Source organism: Microcaecilia unicolor, chromosome 4, assembly GCF_901765095.1.
Source record: "Microcaecilia unicolor chromosome 4, aMicUni1.1, whole genome shotgun sequence".
Classification (NCBI taxonomy): domain Eukaryota; kingdom Metazoa; phylum Chordata; class Amphibia; order Gymnophiona; family Siphonopidae; genus Microcaecilia; species Microcaecilia unicolor.
The window spans coordinates 228,990,859-229,014,319 of record NC_044034.1 but is presented as its reverse complement, the minus strand read 5'-3'; the positions used below and the strand labels follow the sequence as shown (position 1 = coordinate 229,014,319).

The 23,461-nt window shown below is 43.9% G+C and overlaps 1 protein-coding gene across 1 annotated transcript in view; it reads right to left on the bottom strand.

Annotated features, from left to right (window-relative positions):
• The window catches only part of TAX1BP3 (Tax1 binding protein 3), a 107,908-nt gene that overhangs the window by 56,016 nt on the left and 28,431 nt on the right, over positions 1–23,461 (bottom strand). The window contains exon 2 of the mRNA XM_030201305.1: positions 4,192–4,311. Within this exon, the coding sequence (XP_030057165.1) occupies positions 4,192–4,311 (120 nt within the window). The remainder of the gene's footprint in view (positions 1–4,191; positions 4,312–23,461) is intronic.

Below are 23,461 nucleotides of genomic sequence, written 5' to 3'. Positions count from 1 at the left end.
TATCACCAGTATAAGAGGCTGATGTAAGTTGGACTTCTTCAGTATTGTAATGCCAAAGCAGAACAGGAAGTAGGCGTATTTTGTAGAATTTGGTCTTAGTAAATGACAGTAATTTTTTTTTATTTTACTTTTTATAGTTCAACAATTTTTATTGATGACAAATTCAATACAAACCATGTGCTAGATAGTGTAACAACTGGTTACTATCAGTCAATTTAAGAAACCAACATTTGTTACAGAATCTAAACAGTCATCATAATTCTTAAACAAACTGTTCAATGCCCCCCAAACCCCTTCGACCCTCCCCCCCCAAAAAAAAAAAAAAAAGAAGAAAAGGGTGGGGGCTCCAACCAGGACAGGACACGCGCGGCTCGAAGCCCTTACACCCAGCAGGCAATAAAATTCACAATGTTGTAATGGGGCGTCTCGACCTTCACCAAGTCAAACATTGAACTAAAAAGAATTTAGGATCAGACTCCTGGCTCTGTGCGGAAGAGACTCAACATATACATCCCACACTGCATGAAATGGTTTTAATCTTCGAGGGGCTTGCCTAGCATACTGTCGCTCTATAAGCATCAAGGTATGCAAGTGATTTCTCCATGCCCAAAAGGATGGGGCTACCAACCCAGACCCTGAGAATCACTTTTTTACCCAGGACCCCAGCTTTCTGAAGAAACAATATATGTGATTGATTGCAGATACGAAAGACTTCATAATTATCCAATAATATAGCTGCAGGAGAAAACGGTAGGTCACATTCCAACAGCCTCCCCAGGTAATTTAAAACAGCTCTCCAGAAGACCTTTACCCTCTGACATTCCCAAAAGGCATGAAAGAATGAGTTAGGCCCTTGACATTTTTGGCAGATCGGGGACTCCACCACCACTGCCTTAAACATTCATTCCTGGGTAAAATATGCCCTATGTAAAGTCCGAAATTGACACTCCCTCAACTCAACACTCACCGAGATCTCAGGGATCCGCTTGATAAGTTTTAAGGGCTCTATGGAGATACAGTGGGGGAAATAAGTATTTGATCCCTTGCTGATTTTGTAAGTTTGCCCACTGACAAAGACATGAGCAGCCCATAATTGAAGGGTAGGTTATTGGTAACAGTGAGAGATAGCACATCACAAATTAAATCCGGAAAATCACATTGTGGAAAGTATATGAATTTATTTGCATTCTGCAGAGGGAAATAAGTATTTGATCCCCCACCAACCAGTAAGAGATCTGGCCCCTACAGACCAGGTAGATGCTCCAAATCAACTCGTTACCTGCATGACAGACAGCTGTCGGCAATGGTCACCTGTATGAAAGACACCTGTCCACAGACTCAGTGAATCAGTCAGACTCTAACCTCTACAAAATGGCCAAGAGCAAGGAGCTGTCTAAGGATGTCAGGGACAAGATCATACACCTGCACAAGGCTGGAATGGGCTACAAAACCATCAGTAAGACGCTGGGCGAGAAGGAGACAACTGTTGGTGCCATAGTAAGAAAATGGAAGAAGTACAAAATGACTGTCAATCGACAAAGATCTGGGGCTCCACGCAAAATCTCACCTCGTGGGGTATCCTTGATCATGAGGAAGGTTAGAAATCAGCCTACAACTACAAGGGGGAAACTTGTCAATGATCTCAAGGCTGCTGGGACCACTGTCACCACGAAAACCATTGGTAACACATTACGACATAACGGATTGCAATCCTGCAGTGCCCGCAAGGTCCCCCTGCTCCGGAAGGCACATGTGACGGCCCGTCTGAAGTTTGCCAGTGAACACCTGGATGATGCCGAGAGTGATTGGGAGAAGGTGCTGTGGTCAGATGAGACAAAAATTGAGCTCTTTGGCATGAACTCAACTCGCCGTGTTTGGAGGAAGAGAAATGCTGCCTATGACCCAAAGAACACCGTCCCCACTGTCAAGCATGGAGGTGGAAATGTTATGTTTTGGGGGTGTTTCTCTGCTAAGGGCACAGGACTACTTCACCGCATCAATGGGAGAATGGATGGGGCCATGTACCGTACAATTCTGAGTGACAACCTCCTTCCCTCCGCCAGGGCCTTAAAAATGGGTCGTGGCTGGGTCTTCCAGCACGACAATGACCCAAAACATACAGCCAAGGCAACAAAGGAGTGGCTCAGGAAGAAGCACATTAGGGTCATGGAGTGGCCTAGCCAGTCACCAGACCTTAATCCCATTGAAAACTTATGGAGGGAGCTGAAGCTGCGAGTTGCCAAGCGACAGCCCAGAACTCTTAATGATTTAGAGATGATCTGCAAAGAGGAGTGGACCAAAATTCCTCCTGACATGTGTGCAAACCTCATCATCAACTACAGAAGACGTCTGACCGCTGTGCTTGCCAACAAGGGTTTTGCCAGGGATAAAGGGGGATGCTTTTTGCTATTGATTTTCTCTTTAGGGGGGGCAGAAGTATACTTTAGGAAACATATGGACCTAATGCAGACAATAGGGAGCTTTTTTTTTTTTTTTTAACCATCTAGACAAGCTACTTTTGAAGCACTGGGAGGGCTCACTATTATTGGGAGGAGATTTTAACCTCACCTTGAACCCTCAAGCTAGATAACTCTGCAACTATGGTACACTATACACAGCGAGATTGTGAGCTGTTGCATACATTAGACCTCTGGCAGCATGCATACATATTTTTCCTCTGTGCATTATTCCTTCTCTCAAATTGATTTTTGTGTGGGGGATGCCTCGATTCTTCCCCTTATTCGTGGCCACCGAATCGTACCTCACACATGGTCCTATCATACTCCAGTTCTGCTACAGTTATGTTCTCTTTTGGCACCACACGTTGGATGACACATTGTTATCAGATATGACAAATGTTTTTTGCAGCTTGAGCACCAGATTAAAGATTACATTCAGCTGAATGGTAATGGAGAAGTTTCCTCGGTCATGCGTGGACACCTTACTGCATTGAGGGCCACGTGCATAAGGAACAACTTCTTGCAGAGGACCTATTGCGGAAGAGGGAGTATAAAACCTACTTTGCCAACAAAGCCCTCAGCTTCAACCTCACTTAACAGACCAGGCGCATAAACTTCAGCAGGAGCTACATGAGTTGCAGCTGGCTGATATTTCTAAACAACTTCAGCAGGTTCATCAGCTGCACTTCGAGTTTGGCAACAAGGCTAGTAGACTCTTGGCCCATAAGCTTAAACAAAAGGTGAGTAGAGTGTACGTCACTCTAGCCTCAGAGATGTTAGTGGTGAGGTAAACTCTGACCTTGTCAAATTGCAATCCCTGTTTCGGCAGTTCTATGAGACGCTCTATAATCCAGATATCCATCCCTTTGGGAATTCCATTTCTACCTATTTAGACCAGGTTGCTTTACCCAGGTTATCAGAGTGTGCCCAACAAATGCTTTCTAGGCCCATCAAACTGGATGACATTCGCGCACTGCCCCCTAGTAAGGCTCCAGGCCCCGAGGATTTACTAATAAATTAAGATATTTGGTACACTTTTGGCCTCGTTACTCCCGCGGGTGTTCAGTTTTTTTGATGAGGGTCAATCACTTCCTGGGATGTGGAACTTAGCTACTATAACGGTCTTACCTAAACCTGGTAAAGATTCTCAATTATGTAGTTCTTATTGGCCTATACCCCTTTTGGGGGTTGATTATAAAATCTTCACCAAGATCTTAGCCTCTCGCTTGCAGCACTACCACCCACTTTTGATTCACAAGGACCAGGCTGGCTTTATTCCAGACTTTTGATAATATACATAGAGTTCTCCATCTTGTGTAGTGTGCTCAGGCTAAAGGGACCCCCTTCTGTGCCTACTGTTGCTCGACACTGAAAAGGCGTTTGACAGGGTACACTGGCTGTTCTTATTTGCTGTTTTGGATAGGGTTGGTATTACTGGTCGTTTTTCTCATTGGCTTCACCTTATCTATACGGCTCCCTGCACTTCTGTCTGGGTTAATGGCCAGTGTTCTTCTCCTACACCAGCCCCTTATAACGGTGATGTCACTGGAAAAAGTTCAGTATCTCTACTTCCATTTGCTGGTCAGGAAGGGTCACAACCCATGGGTTTGTTCTGCTCTAGTGGGAAGATAAAGGAAGAGATTATTTAATAAAAACAAATTCAATAACAATGATCGTTTTTCTAACTAATGGCTATTGGAACCCAACATCTGGTGATGAAAGCACTTCTAACCTTGTCAGTTTTGTCTTCAGAGAAGGGATTCTGCGTAGGATCTTGATCAATCCCTCCACCAATACTGAATCCTAAAATCAGATTCTCGCCTTGACGCAGTTTATGAATTTCAACTCGTTGCTGGAAGAGAATCAGTGTTTGTCAATGCATAGTTTATATGCTCCGGGCTCTATTTGATGGATCATCACATATATTAAATTAAAAAAACAAACAAACAAAAAACAAACAAACAAAAACAGGTCAAATTAAGTATACAATGTTTTTCTCATTATTTAAAAAAATAAATGAATATGCTATTTTGGAGAAATCATATTTCAGGAACAAAGATTAATCCATATTAATGCATTTGTGGGTTTGTGGGATTCAAATACAAAATTCATTCTGTTTTAGTAAGCACTACAGCCAGCTACTCTAACAATCACATATATTTATATTAAGGAGACAGGTACAACCTTGTTGCTTCATGACAACTATCTGTTGTGAAACAAATACATTTTCTACAAGCTGAGTATGATATCAGTCCCAGATACAGAAGTTTGAATCATTTAACAGTGATCCCATCCACCCTCAGATACTGTTACTCATTCTCTTACAAAATGAGTGTGATTTTCCTGATGTATGGTCATAGGTACTGGTATCGACAAGTATTTGGCATACACTGATCAAAAAGGTCTTGTTGGTTTATAAATCTTTAAAATGGTAGAAAAATAAAAAGGAGAGCTAGAACTCAATGCCTATTAGGAGCCAATGTAATTCCTTAAGAAGTGGGCTTAGAAGCTGAGACAGCATTTTGTACATTTTGCAAAACTCTAATACTGGCTTTCAGAAGGCTCAGATATAAGTTAATATTTTCATGGTACCCCTTTGCCACCCTAATACAGTCCCTGGGACTTACTCCACACATCTATGTGAACAATGTACAAATCCTAGCAAATATCAATTCTTGTGATTCGCATGATCTTGCCACTTGATTCCATGCTAGCTCTTACTGCTACCTGATAAAGATAAAGGATGCAACTGAATTTAAGTAACACAAAGGTACTTTTGCTAAGAGCAGGAATGAGCCTACTCTAGACTCCATTAATTTTGCAGATACCACAATCTTTATTAGCAAGAATACAAGAATCCAGGGAGACATTACCAATTCTGACCTTATGTTTCATCCTCACATTTAATCCATAAGTAGTAAGTTTTATTTCAATTTATTACCTGCATAATTAGGAAACAATTAAAAAAATGCACCAGAACGGTTCTATCTGAAATCTATGGGAACCATGAGCTCTATGTATTCTCATTGTTGCGTTCTCAAGGGCCTTGGCATCCTGTCAGGTCCTCGAGGCAGGACTGGAGTTCGTGAGCCCTTGTGGGCACTGCCGAGGAGCAGCAGCGGCAGGCAAGACCACCTTGGAACTGGATACCCCGAAGAGCAGTACTGGAACTCTGGACTAGAGTAGTACAAGGCAGGCAACTAGAACAGACAAAACAGGAACAGCTTCACCTGCACAGCCACCGTTCCTCCGGAGTTGAGCTCCGAAGTGCAGGTGGCCGGCAGGACTTGCAGGATAAGGCAGGAACTGAAGATCCGGAGGACCCACCCTGGGTCTGGGATACACGAGGGAGACCAGACTAGGAACTAAACACAGTGTGCTGCTGCACAGCCACTAGCAAGACCCGAAGACAGACCAAGGAACACAAGGCGTACAGAAGCAAGGACTAGGGCAGCATACACACTAGGCAGAACGGGGATCCGGGAATACCCACAGGGTAAACCCTCTAGCTAGGTGGAGACAGGATACAGGAATAACCACCCAGGAAATACACACTAGCTAGACAGATACAGGATTCAGGATATACAAGCAGGGTAGGCACACAGGCTAGGCAAGGCAGGACTTAGGGTAAAGAGAGCAAACCAGGAAGAACAGGCCAGGGGTCTTGGGCTGGCAGCAGAGCAAACAGAGTAACCAGGAATAACAGGCCAAGGGTCTTTGGGGCAGACAGGAGAACAGACAGAGTAAACCAGGACAAAGGCTTCACCCCAAGCCAGGGTAAGCCAGGGACAGAGGCTTCACCCCAACACAGGGTAAGCCAGGGACAGAGGCTTCACCCCAAACCCAGGGTAAGCCAGGAAGGACCCGCAGTCCACAGACAGAGGCTTCACCCCAACTCAGGGTAAGCCAGGAAGGACCGCAGTTCACAGACAGACAGTGGCAGGGAAGACCCTCCCACGGAAGGACAACAGAGACACAGAAAGAAGCTGGGCTGGAACCCAGAGAGAGGCTAAGCAGTAGTGTAGCAGACACTTACTAACCTGACCTGGCCTAAGAGCATAACACTTATGCAAAGGCCCTGACTGCAAGCACAGCACTTCCTTATGAAGGCTCTCACTGATGAGTCACCAGCAGCAGGACAGAAGCAGGAAGTACACTGACCCGAAAGAGAGGCTTGACACACATAGGAAGTGAGCCCACAGGAAAGACAAGCAGGAGCCATCTTGGAAGCTGGCACAGAGCCGGTGGCAGCCATCTTAGATGCTGGCTCCCTAGAGAGACATAGCCCACACAGGTGAGGTCTAGTGAAGCAATCAGGTTCATGCTGGAAGCAGCCAGCACACCAGGACAGAGACAAGACTAACACAAACATAGACAGAAGCCAGCAGAGCTGCTGACCCCCAGAAATAAGGTAAGGCTGAAAGTGCCACAGACGTGACACTCATACACTGTCTTGTGCAAACACACCTAAATTACTGCAATGCTTTGCTTATAGGTCTCAACACAAAGGAGATTAATCACAATGCAACTGGTGCAGAATACTGCCATCAAACTAATCACCAGAAGAAAAAAAATTGATCATGTTATTCCACTTTTGAAAGCAGAACACTGGCTGCCTATTATGTACAAAAAACTTTACCAATAGGTCACAACACATTATACAGAACCACCATAAAGGAATTGGGGGTGATTATGTCCAAAGACCTTAAGGTGGCCAAGCAGGTAGAAAAGGCGACGGTCAAAGCCAGAAGGATGCTTGGGTGAATGAGACAGATCATCAGCATGAAAAAAGGTGGTGATAGTGCCCTTGTATATGTCTCTGGTGAGGCCATAAAAACATAAGAACATAAGCACCGCCATACTGGGAAAAGACCAAGGGTCCATCAAGCCCAGCATCCTGTCCCAGACAGCGGCCAATCCAGGCCCCAAAAACCCGGCAAAACCCTTAAAAAAGAAAAAAATAATTTTTAATAATGTTCAATGGACATTCCCCTCAGGAACTTGTCCAAACCCCCTTTAAACTCTGTAAGGCCAGCGGCAGTCACTACATTTTCCGGCAACGAGTTCCAGAGTCCAACTACACACTGAGTAAAGAAAAACTTTCTCCTGTTTGTTTTAAATCTGCCATATTCTAGCTTCATCTTATGTCCCCTGGTTCTATTGTTGTTTGAAAGTGAAAACAAACGCTTCACATCTGTCCGCTCATATCACCCCTCAGCCTAACCTTCTCAGTCTTTCCTCATAAGGAAGTCGTTCCATCCCTTTTATCATTTTTGTCGCCCTTCTCTGCACTTTCTCCAATTCCTTTATATCTTTTTTGAGATGCGACGACCAGAATCGGACACAATATTCGAGGTGCGGTCGCACTATGGAGCGATACAATGGCATTATAACATCCTTGTGTTTGTTTTCCATCCCTTTCCTAATAACACCCAACATTCTGTGTGCTTTCTTTGCCACCGCAGCACACTGAGCAGGTTTTTAACATCTTAACGATGACTCCCAGATCCCTTTCTAGGTCTGTGACTCCTAACGCGGAACCTTGCATGACATAGCTGTAATTCGGGTTCCTCTTACCCACATGCATCACTTTGCACTTGTCAACACTGAACTTCATCTGCCACTTGGATGCCCAATCCCCCAGTCTCGCGAGGTCCTCCTGTAATCTTTCACACTCCTCCTGTGACTTGATGACCCTGAATAATTTAGTGTCATCTGCGAATTTAATTACCTCACTAGTTACTCCCATTTGGAGTACTGCGTGCATTCTGGAGACTGCACCTACAGAAAAATATAAACAGGATGGAGTTGGTCTAGAAGGCAGGTACCAAATTGGTAAATGGTCTTTGCCATAAAACATACACGGACAGGCTTATGGACCTCAACATACATATGCTGGAGAAGAGGCGGGCGAGAGGGATATCATACAGACCTTTAAATACCTCAGTGGTGTTAATGTACAAGCCTTGTAGCGCTATAGAAATGCTAAATAGTAGTAGTAGTAGTAGTAGGTGAGCCTTTTTCAAATGAAGGAAAACTCTGGAATGAGCAGTGCTTTTTTTGTGCCGGTACGCGACGGTACGGCGTACCGGCACCTTTTTTTCTGGGGCTCCCCTGCTCGCTCCCTGCTGTTTGCACTGATCCCTGCCTCGTAAAACGTATTTTTTCGCGAACCAGCAGACTGAAGAAATAAAACAAACAGCTGACAGGCTTGCCTCCTTCGATCGCGTCGGCCGCTTCCTTTCCCTGCATTCTCAGCGCGTCCGCCCTCCTCTGATGTCATTTCCTTTCCTCGAGGGCGGACGCGCTGAGAATGCAGGGAAAGGAAGCGGCCGACGCGATCGAAGGAGGCAAGCCTGTCAGCTGTTTGTTTTATTTCTTCAGTCTGCCGGTTCCCGAAAAAATAAGTTTTAGGAGGCAGGGATCGGTGCAAACAGCAGGGAGCGAGCAGTGGAGGGTGAACAAGTGGGGCTGGGGGGGGGGGGGGGTGTGTGGGCAAGTAGGGCTGGGTATGTGTGCGTGTGGGCAAGTGGGGCTGGGAGGTTGTGTGGCCAATTGGGGCTGGGGTGTGTGTGTGTGGCCAATTGGGGCTGGGGTGTGTGTGTGGCCAATTTGTGCTGGGGGTGTGTGTGGGCAAGTAGGGCTGGGGGGGGGTGTGTGTGGGCAAGTGGGGCTGGGGGTGTTGTGTGGCCAATTGGGGCTGGGGGTGTGTGTGGGGGGGCAAGTGGAGCTGGGGGTGTGTGTGGGCAAGTGGGGCTGGGGTGTGTGTGTGGGCAAGTGGGGCTGGTGGTGTGTGTATGGGCAAGGGGGGCTGGGGTTTGAATGATCTCAGGGGCAGGTGGAGGCTGGGGCAAGTCACTGGACATTGAAGGGAGGGGGAGGATAGGGGGCAAAAGAGAATCGCTGGACATGGAGGGGATGGGATAGTAGGGCAGGGGAGAGAGGAGAATGGAGAATTGCTGGACATGGATGGAAGGGGAAGGCAGGGATGAGAATTGCTGGACTTGGATAGGAGAAGAGGGCAGGGGAGAGAGGAGAATCACTGGACATGGGAGGGGAGGGGAGAGGAGACATGCTAGACATGGATGGAGGGGAGGGAAGATAGGAAGGAGATGCACATGGATGGGATGGCAGGAGAGGAAGGAGAAATGCTGGAAATGGATGGAGAGGAAAGCAGAGCAGGAGATAGAGGAGCATTGCTGGACATGGATGGATAGAGGGTTTGGCGGGGAAAGAGGAGAAATGCTGGACATGGAAGAAGAAAGGAGGAAAGTAAAGAAATAAATGGAAAGGAAGCCCTGGAAATGGAGTTAAGAGAACAGATAGACAGCAGCAGAATCAGACACTTGGACCAGTATGGATAGAAAACAGTCACCAGACAACAAAGGTAGAAAAAAATTATTTTATTTTCATTTTAGTGTTTGGAATATGTCCAATTTGAGAATTTACATCTGTTGTCTTATTTTGCACTGGGTATACTGGAGCTGTAACATCTTACAGAAATGATTTATAATGAAAAAAAATCACAAGTTATTGTTTTTCTCCTATACTAGTATATTTTCAATGATGTCTGTTTATATGCGCCATGGCTGATATAAGGGGTGTGGCTAATGTGGGTGTGGCTATCATAGGGGTGGAACCATATGTGGTGACCCCGCCCATAATGAGTACCGGCACCTTTTTTTCTACAAAAAATGCACTGGGAATGAGAGGGCATAGGATGAAGTTAAGAGGATAGGCTTAGGAGGAATCTGAGAAAATACTATTTCATGGAAAGGGTGGTGGATGCGTGGAATGGCCTCTAGGTGGAGGTCATGGAGACGAGGACTGTGTCAAAATTTAAGAAAGTGTGGGACAGGCATGAGGGATCCCTTAGGAAAAGGAGGATCTAGTGAATGAGGAAGGTGGGCAGGCATGTGGGATCCTTTAAGAAAAGGAGGACCTTGTAGTCATCTGCCGTCATGATTCTATGTTTCTATGCACCTTGAGCCTTCCCATCAGAAATTCAAGACTGCTCTCAACAAAGCACTGGAGAATTGATTCTCCCTCCCCCCTTTTTTTTTCTTTCCCTGTTTAGTATCCAGGGACATGTAGGCTCAGATATCTGTGAATATAGTGGGAGTGCCTTTATTTGTCTCCTTTCTTTTTTTTTTCCTATATATGGATTGTATTTCAATGTCTCTCCTTTTTTCATTCCCTTTACTATTTACTTATTTAGGACATTTATGACCCACACAATCCATAGAGCACTTGATGGTTTACAATAAGTACATTTACAGAGATGAAATGACATAAAAAACAGAGACCATCAAATAAAACACTAGATCAAGAAATCCGTGCACAGACAGCAAACATTAACTGCATATTACATAAACATTTAACTGAGCCAATAGGATTCATATCTATTCAGAGGCATGCTGGTCGCCAAATGCCTCTCCTCTAAGAATAACAATGTTTTAGCTCCAGCCTAATTTGATTCAAGGCCTTCAAAGACCTTATATACATTGGCAATTTGTTCCATAATTTAGGCCCCCAAAACTTTAGGTTTAAACAATTTTTATTGATGATTCAACATTATTAACAAAACCAATAACGTAACCTTGGAAAAATACAACGCATTTGGGTATACGCATCCATATCTTTTATCATCAATGATTTTATCATTCCCCCCCCCCCCCTTACAACCAGATCCCCATAGCCAGCACTGTTTTGCCACATGAATATCCACTATAACATTGATATCTCCCGAATACGCTGCTCATACATTTTGTGCTTGCCTTATCATAATCCCCGCTCTCCCCCCTCCCCCAATAACTACTGCGAATGCAAAGAAACTTTCATGAACTCTACACCTCATTAAGCATAAGCAATACATGCCACTAGACAGAAATAAACCAGTGTTCTGAGACCTGTACATTTGAGGAGACTTTCCCCCTCTCCTTTCTGTAGATCATTGTCATCAAAACCTGGACTTTGGCCACCTCCGAGAAGTAGACAATACCCTATTGCATGAATTGCTGTGAACTGCACAGAATCAGTCTCTGTATAATGCGAACATTCCACTTAACTGTCCCATCAAAACATGCCCGCCCCACACAAAAATTAAACAGCCCCTACTACCCTCTACCACACCCTACCCGAACATACCAGACTTCTCTCCCTGCCCCCTACTCTCTTACCGATCCCACCTTCCACCCCCCCCCCCAAGAGAAAGAAAAAAGAAAAAAAAAAAAAACATTACCTGCTCTTCTCCTTCTTTCCTTCCTTACATACCATTTAATACTAAACTTCGTGCCCTAGCCGACAATGATTGTATATACCCCCGCCAGATTCTCATAAATCTCTCTCTTGCCTTTGGGGAGGGTCCCATCGCCCGACGCTCATGCAGCAAAAGATCATGGAGTTGATTTCTCCAATACCAAAAATCTGGAGGATCAACGCTAAGCCACCTATTCAAGATCAACTTTTTACCTAGGATACAGGCTTTACGTATAAAAAGCCAGGCACCCCTTTGTTGATAGCCAAATAATTCAAATTTGTCTAATAATATCCCTGAAGGGGACATGGGAATCCTAGCTTGCAATAGTCCCTCCAGATACTTAAAGATCTGCCTCCAATAGTTCTGCACAAGGGGACAGCCCCAGAGGTAATGAAAGAATGTCCCCTCTGTCTGTTGGCACTTAGAGCATAGGGGGTCTGGCACCCCCCCCCCATCTTGAATACTTGGGCCTTGGACATATATGCTCTATACAAAATTCTATAATGGCATTCTCTGAGAGCTGCATTGATCGATATGGCCGGGACACGGGCCACCAACTTTTTATAGTCTAGGTGGAATTGGGGTCTCTGCAAATCGTGTGCCCAGCGTGCCTCAATTGCACTCACGTCCTTTACTAATCCTTTCTCCCACAAAATCCGGTATATTCCCGAAATTGAAAGCCTGTCCCCCGGGACTGCGTTGAAGAACTCTCTGAGCTTTCTCCCATGCCCACTATTCAGCTGTTCGATGTTGAGGGTCCGCACATAATGCTCCAATTGCTGATACGCAAATTCATGTCTGATATCGATCCCTACCCCCAATGCACCCAAACTCAGTAACCCTCCTCTTGTACCCAGAACATGTTCCAATCGTGTAATGCCCAATGAGGCCCAACTACGAAATACTGGGTTCTCTGAGCCAGGGGAAAATAATGGGTTACCCTGCAGTGGCATGAGGTCCGTATTCACCGCTGATAATCCCCAAGTTCTAGTTAGATCCTTCCAGGCCCCCCTCAGGGGTCCCAACAACAGACTATTCTTAAATGTCCCTGGTAACGCTTGCCTTGGACCCTGTAATAAAAAATATAAATGATATGGATGAAAAAATTCCCTTTCTAACTGCCTGGGCGTATAGTCTTGCCTGTCCAACAACCAGTCCCCTAAGTGCCGCATAATACATGCTTGGTTATAGCGCTTAATATCCGGTACCCCTATACCCCCCTCCCTCCAAGATCCTAACATTAAGTCCATGGGGAGCTTAGGCTTCCTCCCCCCCCAGAGGAAAACTCGTAGGTGTTTATAGAATCAGCTCACGTCCCCCCCCTGGAGTCGCAGTGGCAACACCTGAAACGTGTAAAGCCATCTGGGGAATTCCACCATACGAAACAGTTGTATCCGCCCATGGAGCGTGAGCGGCAGCTCCGCCCATTTTCGCAACCTAACTCTCATGTTATCCAGCAAGCGAGTGAGATTTAGATGATAAAAATCTGAAGTCTGCATAGCTATCTGTACCCCCAAATACGTGATATGTTTTTGAGCCCATCTCAGCGGAAAATACTCCCCCCATTCACGTCTTACTTCATCTGAAGCCGTTAGAGCTAGGGATTTGGTTATATTGATTTTAAAGCCTGCGTAATCCCCGTACTCATGAAATAATTCTAACAGCGCCGCCAGGGACTTCTTAGGATGCGTTAGATGAACTAGAATATCGTCTGCAAATGCAGAAACCTTGAACGTAGACTTGCCCCAGCTCACTCCCATCACCTCAGGGTGGGACTCTATTGCTCGTATCAAGGGATCCAATGTAAGAATGAACAGTAGCGGGGATAAAGGGCACCCCTGTCTTGTGCCCCGCCTTATCGAGAATACCTCAGATCTCTCTCCATTAACCCAGATGTAAGCCTGCGGGTTCAAATAAAGGGCTTCTACTGCATCCCTGAAAAATCTCTCAATTCCCACCTTCTGTAAGACCGCAAACATGAAGCGCCATGCAACTCTGTCAAATGCCTTCTCTGCGTCAAAACTGATCAGCAGAGAAGGCACTTTCCGCTCCCCCACTTTCTCCAAGGAGGCTATAATCGCCCTCAAATTACTGACCACTGCCCGTCCTCTCACAAAACCTACTTGCGGTGATGCTATCAAGTCTGGAAGCACCCTCGCCAGCCTATTAGCCAAAATTTTTGCATATAATTTAATGTCACTATTTAGCAAGGAGATTGGCCGATAGGCCCCCCCAAAACTTTAAAAAGACTTGTGATATTCATGAAGCTTGATAACCCGAAAAGACGGCATCTCTAAAAGGTCTGCGCTAGAAGATTGTATAACTATCAAACTGAAAGCGCTTTGCAAAATAACTGGAGAAACCAGATTATTTCTCACTTTGAAAACTAATAAAGTTTTAAAAGCAATTCTTTAATAGGAAGTCAGTGCAAAGTTTTTAGAATAGGAGTTACATGTATATCAGGAATATCTAACATGCAAGGCTCTTACAATATTCTTATGCAAGCCCAGAAGTAGATCATTACAAAACAAAGCATGGAATAACTATACTCTGAACAATTAAACAGAAGCTCGAGATGGTAAGAAGATCATGCAGCCGCCTAGTCAACCTTAGCCTTTAGAATACATGCTTAATCACTTTCTAAACCTGCAAATTCGTTGTTAGGTTAGAATCTAATGTGACACCTAGATTTCTCATACAATTAGTAACTGGGATAGATAGAATTCCTTCTGATTTTATCATTGATATTGTGTCGATTCAAGACCCAGACAGAATCAAGATCCAAATTTTTGCCATATTCAGTTGAAGATGATTACCCCACCACCATTGATTAACAGCAAATAGTAAGTAACTTAAAAAGTATAAAAGGAGCTGCCGATCTCCACCAAAAATGCACTAGATTAATACTATTTTAATATTTTATATTTGAATTTACTATATATTATACCAGCTGGATGGATCAACTGATAGGACAGTATATCAAAGAGAAGCTTAAAACTTTTGAGGTAGATCAACCACGTATGCCTACCTGATGCTGTCCACATGGGACTACATGTTATTAATTCATTATATACTTAAGTAGTTGGGGAAGTGGAAGGGTTTGAGAGGATCTGCATCCTAGCTGGATTCTAATCCCCAAATAAAAGACTGTCTGTACAAACCTACTTTTACATCAGGAGTCCTGCTCTAGGCAATAAAGCAAGGTCAATATGTGGACCTTTTGGTGAATCAACCCTTGCAGTGAATAATACACATTTCGATTGTAAAAAACAATTAAAAATCTTGGGGGTAGTTTTTGATGAATATTTATCTTTTGAATCTCATATCAATCAAGTGGTAAGGAAAGGCTTTCATACTATGAAAAGATTAAGGACAATAAGATCGAAGAATTTAAATACTTTCAGACTTTTGGCGTAATCATTACTCTTACCTCAAAGATTACTGTAATGCAGTATTAGGGGAAGAAACTTCAAACATTCCAGAATACTGTGGCCAGACGTTATTTTTTGCTCCTCTAAGTATGAGTCAGCAACACCGCTATTGTGGAAATTACACTGGCTACCCATCAGTGTTACTGCAATATTCTAGCTCTAAAGGTGTCATCTATAAATCTGTTTTTTTAATGGTCTATTTTCATTTCAGTCTGCCAAGTGGTATAATTCTTTGCTTTAGTATTAGCCCAGTCTAATAGGTTTAAGAAAACCCTTAAAACATACCTTTTTCAATTATTTAAGAAATAAAGTAAATCTTAAAATTTGTAGTTCCCTGGAAATGCCCAGTATCATAACCTTATTTTAAACTGAATGGAGCTCCATATGGATTTTGTGGGGTATGTTTCTCATATAAATGTAAAAAAGGACAAGATGGCATGCCCACCTCCTACCTCACTGCAATGAGACTCGGCTGATTTAACTCCTGAACTTACATACATAGTAATATATAACTAGTAGATGACAGCAGATAAAGACCTGTACTGTCCATCCAGTCTGCCCAACAAGAATCTCATTACATATAGTATGATGTGGTACATCATATGTATACCTGATCTTGATTCATCCTTGCCATTTTTAGGGCGTAAACCGTAGAAGTCTGCTCAGCACTGGCCTTATTCTAAAATTTCTGAAGTTGTTATTAAAGCCTCTGAAAAGCTCCACTCCAGTACATGCAAACCTATTCAGCTTCGATCAGGGCACAGACCATAGAAGTCTGCTCAGCACCGGCTTTTCTACCTACTCTCCACTAAGTTTCTTAGGATCCGTTCCTTCTAAACAGGATTCCTTTGTGTTTGACCCATGCATTTTTTAATGCCATTACTTGTATCTCTACCAGCTCCCGCGGGAGGGCATTCCATATATCTATCACAGTGAGAAAATACTTCCTGACATTATTCCTAAGCTGGCCCCCTTTCAACCTCAATTCATGTCCTCTAGTTCTATCACCTTCCCGTCTCTGGAAAAAGTTCGTTTGCAGATTAATACCTTTCAAATATTTGAACGTTTGTATTCTATCACCCCTGTTTCTCCTTTCCTCCAAGGTATACAAGTTTAGGTGAGCAAGTTTCTACATGTACGTCTTGCTACGTAAACCCCATACCATTTTCATCGCTTTTTTCTGAACCACTTCAAGGCCTCCAAAACTGAACACAATATTCCAAGTGGGGCCTCACGAATGACTTGTACAGGGACATCCACACCTCCTTTCTTCTGCTGGTTATACCCCTCTATATGCAGCCTAGCATCCTTCTGACTGTGGCTACCGTCTTGTTGCACTGTTTTGTCACCTTGAGATTCTCAGATACCACCACCCCCTCTCCTGGGCCGAGCTTATCAATCTCTCCCCTTCTATCTCATACATCTCTTTTGTATTTCTGCATCCCAAGTGCACCACTCTGACCTTCTTGGCATTAAATTTTAACTTCCAGTTCAAAAAGAAACCTTCCACTTAATTTATATACATTTTTTCTAAAACATTATATTTATAAATAATGTGATTTGTGTTCAGTGCTCGGTACATTACAGTTGACCAAAGTCAAGATTCAAAGTTTGCAATGCCAGCTTCCCGCCATTACAGCACAAGAGTCCTAGCCACCCAACCTATGCATCAATTGCCCTTCATAGCAATCCATCAAAAAGTTCAAACATATAGGAGGAAGTGACAACGCCTGGCTACATGGCAGTTCGATTGCTTCGCTCCCCTCCACTCCATTAGATATCGCCTTTCATCATCGCTTACCTGAAGCTGTTCTGGCAGATTTTGTGCATATCTGCTTTCTGACTCCTTTGGAGATGACTAAATCACAGAATTTGGCGACTAAGAAGGCAGAGAGGAGCTAGTCCCAATCTTTGGTGAAAACACCCCGCCGCCATGTTGTCTTGGCCCCTGCTCCGGAGTCGGACTCTGACTCTGCGCTGTCGGTTGCAGGCACACTGGGCAATACGAAGGAGACTTTTGGAGGTACCTGATGGCTACAGCATTGGTTGGTGGAGATTAAGAAATTAAGGCGTCCTGGTAAGGATATCATAGAGCGCATTGATAATTTGAGTGCAGACATGCAGGACCTGGGCAATCGAGTTGTGGAGTTGGAGTCTAAAGTGGAAGAGCAAGAGAAGCAATTAACTCCGAGAAAAACTCCACTGGCTCCCAATCAAAGAACGTATTGCTTTCAAAATCTGCTCCCTGGTTCATAAAGTTATTTACGGCAAAGCCCCTGGATACATGAAAGACCTCATAGACCTACCAACCAGAAACACAAGATCAGGTCGAACATACCTGAATCTCCACTACCCAAACAAAGGACTCAAATACAAATCAACATATGCATCCAGCTTCTCCTACTTAAGCGCACAACTATGGCATGCACTCCAAAAATAGTAAAAACGTACGACCACCTAAAGTTCCAGAAAAAAACTAAAAACGAACCTGTTCCAAAAAGCATACCCCACTGACCCAACATAAGAACAAGAATGCCAGAATACCAGCTACACAACAACACCAAGAACGCAATGGATTCAGCCCAACTCTCCCTCTTCCTACCTAATGTTCCCCCAATGTATCTACTATATATGATCCCCACTCTACCACAACCACACCTTGTCCTTATGTACACTTCATATTTGTTCAGACCGGAACCGGCAAACGCCACTACTATGTAAGCCACATTGAGCCTGCAAATAGGTGGGATAATGTGGGATACAAATGTAACAAATAAAATAAAATAAAACTATGACACAGACGCGGGTGATGCAGTTGTGCGAGCAACATAAGGAACTACTGTATAAACTTGATAATTTAGAAAATCGTGGCCGCAGGAAGAATTTGTGGATAATAGTGAAGACATTGTGCAGTCAGTTGCTGGCGGATGGAGATGAGTTGGAGCCTATTCCTCTTGAAAGAGCTCATTGAGCCTTGGGAAAACCTAGGGAGAATCTTCCAAGAGATATTGTGGTGCGCAATGAGGCATATTTTCAAAGCACTTTGGGAGGCTAAGTTCCATAGGTTTCTATGGAACTTTGGGAGGCTAAGTGCTTTGAAAATGAGCCTGTTTGTCCTCTATAAAGATAAAGAGCGTGTTTTGCTGGGAGACCAACAACAGTCCTCTGTACTTTACAATGATGCCCAGGTTTCGATTTACCAAGATGTTTCAGCATACACCCTGCAGCATCGCAGAGCAATGAAACCAGCTTTAGATCTACTTGTTTCAAGAAAAATTAAATATCACTAGCTATTTCCATTCGCTTTGAGCTTCACTGCTGGAGGGAAAGTACACCATGTGCGTGAATTGGCAGAGGCGTGGAAGATACTACACGAGGCTGGATTTGCACCCACGGCACTTCCCCCACTGCTAGCGGCTCCTGTTACAAGAGAAAAGTTGCAACGGTGGAAGAGTGTTGAGAAGGGACGTAAGAAAAAAAATGAACTGTTATGTTAAGAAGACTTTCTGGTTCTGATCTCCTATATGAGGCCTTGATGTTGTAAGATGAGTGTGGATGAGGGTCAAGTATGTGTGTATTATAATTTCTTTGATGACAGGACGATTATTAAGCAAGGTTTTTTTTTTTTTGGGGGGGGGGGGGTTAAATGTTTTGATGCTTGTATAAAGTGGGGGGGGGGGGGGTGAGGGTCGTGTCTGGCTGGGGGTTATGCCCTCGTTTATCCCACCAGGTGGCTCTTTTGTGGGTACATGGAGAGCTATGGGTTGGTGGAGGTGTTCAGTATGTGAGTGCTGGGGGGGAGGTAAGGGGTCTGTGGATGAGGACAATTTGGATATCAGGTGCTGTGCTCTATTGTTTGATAATATCATTCTGTTAAAAGTTATATACTTGGTTGAATGTGAGCACTTAAGTTAATGAGCTATAATGCTAAAGGACGTAATTCCCTTATAAACGTTCAGCTCTCTTTAGGGAACTGTTGAAAGCTCAACCGTATGTTGTGTGTTTACAGGAAACGCATTTTCTAAAACAACATAAGAAGTTACTGAGGCACTCTCGCTATCTGAACATTTACTTTGCCTCTGATGTGCATGTACAAAAAAAAGCAAGGAGTGCCCATACTATTTCATGAAACTTTACCTGTTCAGTTAATCAATGTTAGGCAAGATCCTGATGGTCGTTTCCTTTTATTACATGGTTTGCTTGACCAGGTGGCAATGACTGTAGCTTCGGTCTATGCTTCTAATGAGCATTAGGATCTCTTTTTTGCCCAGCTTCAGTCCACTCTGTCAGGCTTTGTCCATGGTAGGCTTCTTTTGACGAGGGAATTTAATGCAAGCATGCAGCTTGCCATGGACAAGACTGGTTCTTCATCATCAGTGGACTTGAGGCTGGTGAAGGCCCTGCAGTCTATGGTTGACTCCCTGTGCCTGTATGATGTTTGGCGGTTAGCACACTCTGCTGCTCGGGATTATACTTTTTTTTCATCTCCACATGCTACTTATTCTCGTTTGGATTATATTTTTGTAGACAAGACCCCTTGACAGATGTGGACTGTTCTCCAAATAGAAATCATCACTATATCAGACCACGCTTCTGTCCGGGCAGTTATACCTTCCCTCTTGCAGGAAGCTTGTGATAGACGATGGACATTGAATAACTTGTTATTACAGGACCAGGATGTATGACAATCTTTCCAAAAGTCATTGAGGGAATATTTTGATCTAAATATGTAAACTAGGCCTTCTATAGGAACGGTCTGGGATGCCTTTAAAGCAGTGGCAAGGGGTTTTATCCTACAGAAAGCTAGAAATCGGGCGCAAAAGCAAAGGAATAAATTGGCTCAATGTATTTCAAGGCTGGGGATCTTGGAGGAGAGACATAAGGCCTTGGGAGAGGTGGCTGATCTTCGGGAACTTCAGGCGCTGCGTCTTGAGGTAGCTGTTATTCATGATGAACAATTGCAATTTGTCAACTCTCACCTGAAGCAAAATTACTACGAGTTTAGTAACAAAGCAGGTCGGTTGCTGGCTACAAAGCAGCATATTCCTCATGTTAAGGACGGTCATGGGGGGTTCCTAAGTCTTCTCAGTAAGGGAGAGGTTTCACCATTTTTATGAGGCCTTGAACACTGCAGACCCTGGTATTTCTCCATATGAGATCGATGCTTACTTGCAATCTAAATGTCTTTCAGCCCTAATACCCAAAGGGAGGATTTGGACGCACTTATTACAGCCTAGGAGGTTCTTCTGGTGGTAAAAAATCTGCCTACTGGTAAATCTCCTGGACTGGATGGTTTTACTAACGAATTCTATAGGGCCTTTGGAGCGGATTTGGCTCCCTATTTGGCTTTGATTATAAATTCAGTTCAAGAGAGAGTTCCTTTGCCCCCGTCGACGATGGAAGCATGGGAGGCTGTTTTACCAAAGCCTGATAGGGATAGGACTGAATGCGCGTCTTATCGCCCTATTTCTATTCTGAATTCTGACGTTAAGATATTGGCTAAAATTTGGGCTAACCGGTTGTTTGTGGTGCTGCCAGATTTGGTGCATCCGGATCAGGTGGGTTTCGTGGCTAAATGTCAGGCAATGGATAACGTGAGAAGAACTGTTGATTTGCTTTACCTTTCACGGTGGGAGGGGCTACCTATGTGCCTATTGGGGTTAGATGCGGAGAAAGCCTTTGATAGGATCCATTGGGAGTTTTTGGATAGGTTTTTGTCAAGATATATGGGTTTGGGATGGAGTTTCGTCACTGGATTCAGGCCTTTTATATGTCACCAGTGTACATATTAATGGGGGTAACTCAGCATTTTTTCCTCTCACTCGGGGTACGCGTCAGGGATACCCCCTCTCCCAGCTATTGTTTGCTCTGTTCATCAAGCCTTTAGAGATGGCAATTAGAAATAACCCAGCTATAGTGGGCATTAGGTGCAGATCTGAGGAGTTTAAAATCACTCTTTTTGAGGATAATGTTCTTTTGTCACTTAGCCGCCCTTTGATCTCTCTCCCTAACTTAATTGCGGAATTGGGGGCTTTTTCAGCGGTCTCAGGTTATAAACTTAATGTCTCCAAATCTGAGGAAATGGTTATAGGCTTTTCGTCAACTCTTGTGGAGACACTGCATGCCTCTTTCCCTTTTAAATGGGTGACTAAGTCTGTTTGTTACCTTGGTGTAAATTTACCTACTAAGTCTGTTCGTTACCTTGGTGTAAATTTACCTACAATGGTCAAGGCCATTTTTCAGGCTAACTACCCGGCCCTCGTCCATGAAATTTCTAGAGACCTGGACAGGTGGTCTGTGTTGGAATTGTCTTGGTTTGGTAGGATAGCCACTCTTAAAATGAACATTTTACCTAGATTCTTGTATCTCTTTCAGGTACTGCCACTGTAGCTTCCCAGATCTTTTTTGCCTGAGATACAGGATAGGATAATTAGATTTATATGGAATAACAAGAGACCTCAGCTTCCTAGGGCCTTTTTATATAAGGAAAAGAGTCAAGAAGGGCTTGCAGTCCCGAATGTGTACTGGTATTATAGGGTGGCACAGGCTCATGCGGCCATTGAGTGGTTCGATGCATCTCCATCTAAACGATGGATTTTTCTGGAACATCTTATCTGGTTGCCTCGCAAATATTGCTCTTCGTCGCGGGATCTGTGCCCATCCATTATTTCTAAATTTTCATTACTGGGACTCTGTTTTCTATTCCTAAAGCTACCTTATCACGGCATATACCTATTGTGAGTAATCCTACGTTCCCCCCGGGATGGGTGGGGGTGTTTTTTCTCGGTGTGTGTGTCTGGGACTGAGTACGTGGGGCCAGCTATTTGAAGAAGATGAGTGTATACCTTTTGCATCCCTAGTTGCAGAGTATCAGCTCCCTCTCTCAGATCAGTATGCTTACATAAAGCTGAAGCATTTTTTAGTTGCTCCTAGTACTCGAGCATGTATTGTCAGAGATGATTCCTATTTGGAGGACTTGTGCGAAGACTTGAGGGGTACTCGGGGGCTTATTATCTGTTTGTATCAACATTTGCGTAAACTAGTTCCTGTGTACCAACTCCACAGGGCTAATTGGGAGCGGGAACTGGGGTTATTTATATCTTCTGATGACTGGCACACCATGGAAAAAGCATTATTGAAATCCACTATTGCTGTGTCTGTTAAGGAAAATGCGGTCAAGGTACTTTATCACTGATAACTCTCCCGAGTTAGGCTACATCATATGTTCTCTGGAGTTTTGCCTTCTTGTTGGTGTGGATGACTGGGAAAGGGGACTATGGGTCACCTGTGGTGGTGTTGTCCCAAAGCAAGGGCTTATTGGAAGGCAGTTCACGCTCGCTTGCAGGGCTGCCAAGGTGGTGGGGTCCAGTGGCATCCAGTAATGTTTTTATTTGGCAAGAGGCCTTCAGGGCTATCTCGAAATCAGTCGAATTTGGTACGTTATTGCTTGTCAAGCTGCTCGCCTAAATCTGGCTAGGCACTGGAAAGTCAGTGCCTTCCTTGTTAGGATGGATTTCTAAACTATGGTATATTTGTGACATGGAAAGTGACTGCAATTAAGAGACGAACCCAAGCAAGATGGGAAGATATTTGGGCCCCTTTTATACAGGCTTGCTCTGTGTAATAAGGGGGGGGGGGGGGGGGGGAGAGGGGGAGACAGAAAAGGACAAAAAAAAGGGGAATTTGAATTTGAACAACAAAAACTCGGAAGAATGGACATTCTAGTTCAGTCTTTTGGAGTGGTCGGTCACTGAGTTCTGTTTTTGCTAACTATATGTTTGCTGTTATTGTTGGACAAATGTGCTTGATCTCTCAATAAAATTTTTCTACAAATAAAAAAAAAAGTAAAGTTCAAACATATAGATGATAAACTGTACTTAGCTTCAAAGGCTGTAGGCTTGCTTGTGTAGAAATGAAATCTGTGATCGGATTCTGCTAAATATACCCGGTCATGTGTAACGCTGTGAATCCTATGATTTTAGTGATAAACTTCCGTTTCCATGGCACAGCCCTTCACAAGAGCAATATCCTCAATAGAACCTGCTGTCCTCGACATGAATCATGTTTCGCTAGTCAAGCATCTTCAGGAGGACGATAGCTGAAAAACAAAATCTATACTTAAATCAATTCCAAAAGTCCAGTACAATCTCGAATTTTTGCAACATCTTCATCATATAACTACATTTATTGAAATAACCTACACAGGTCGTAGTAGGTTATTTCAATAAATGCAGTTATATGATGAAGATGTTGCGGAAGCTCATCTATTATTAATAACTAGTAAAAAAGCCCCGTTTCTGATGCAAATGAAA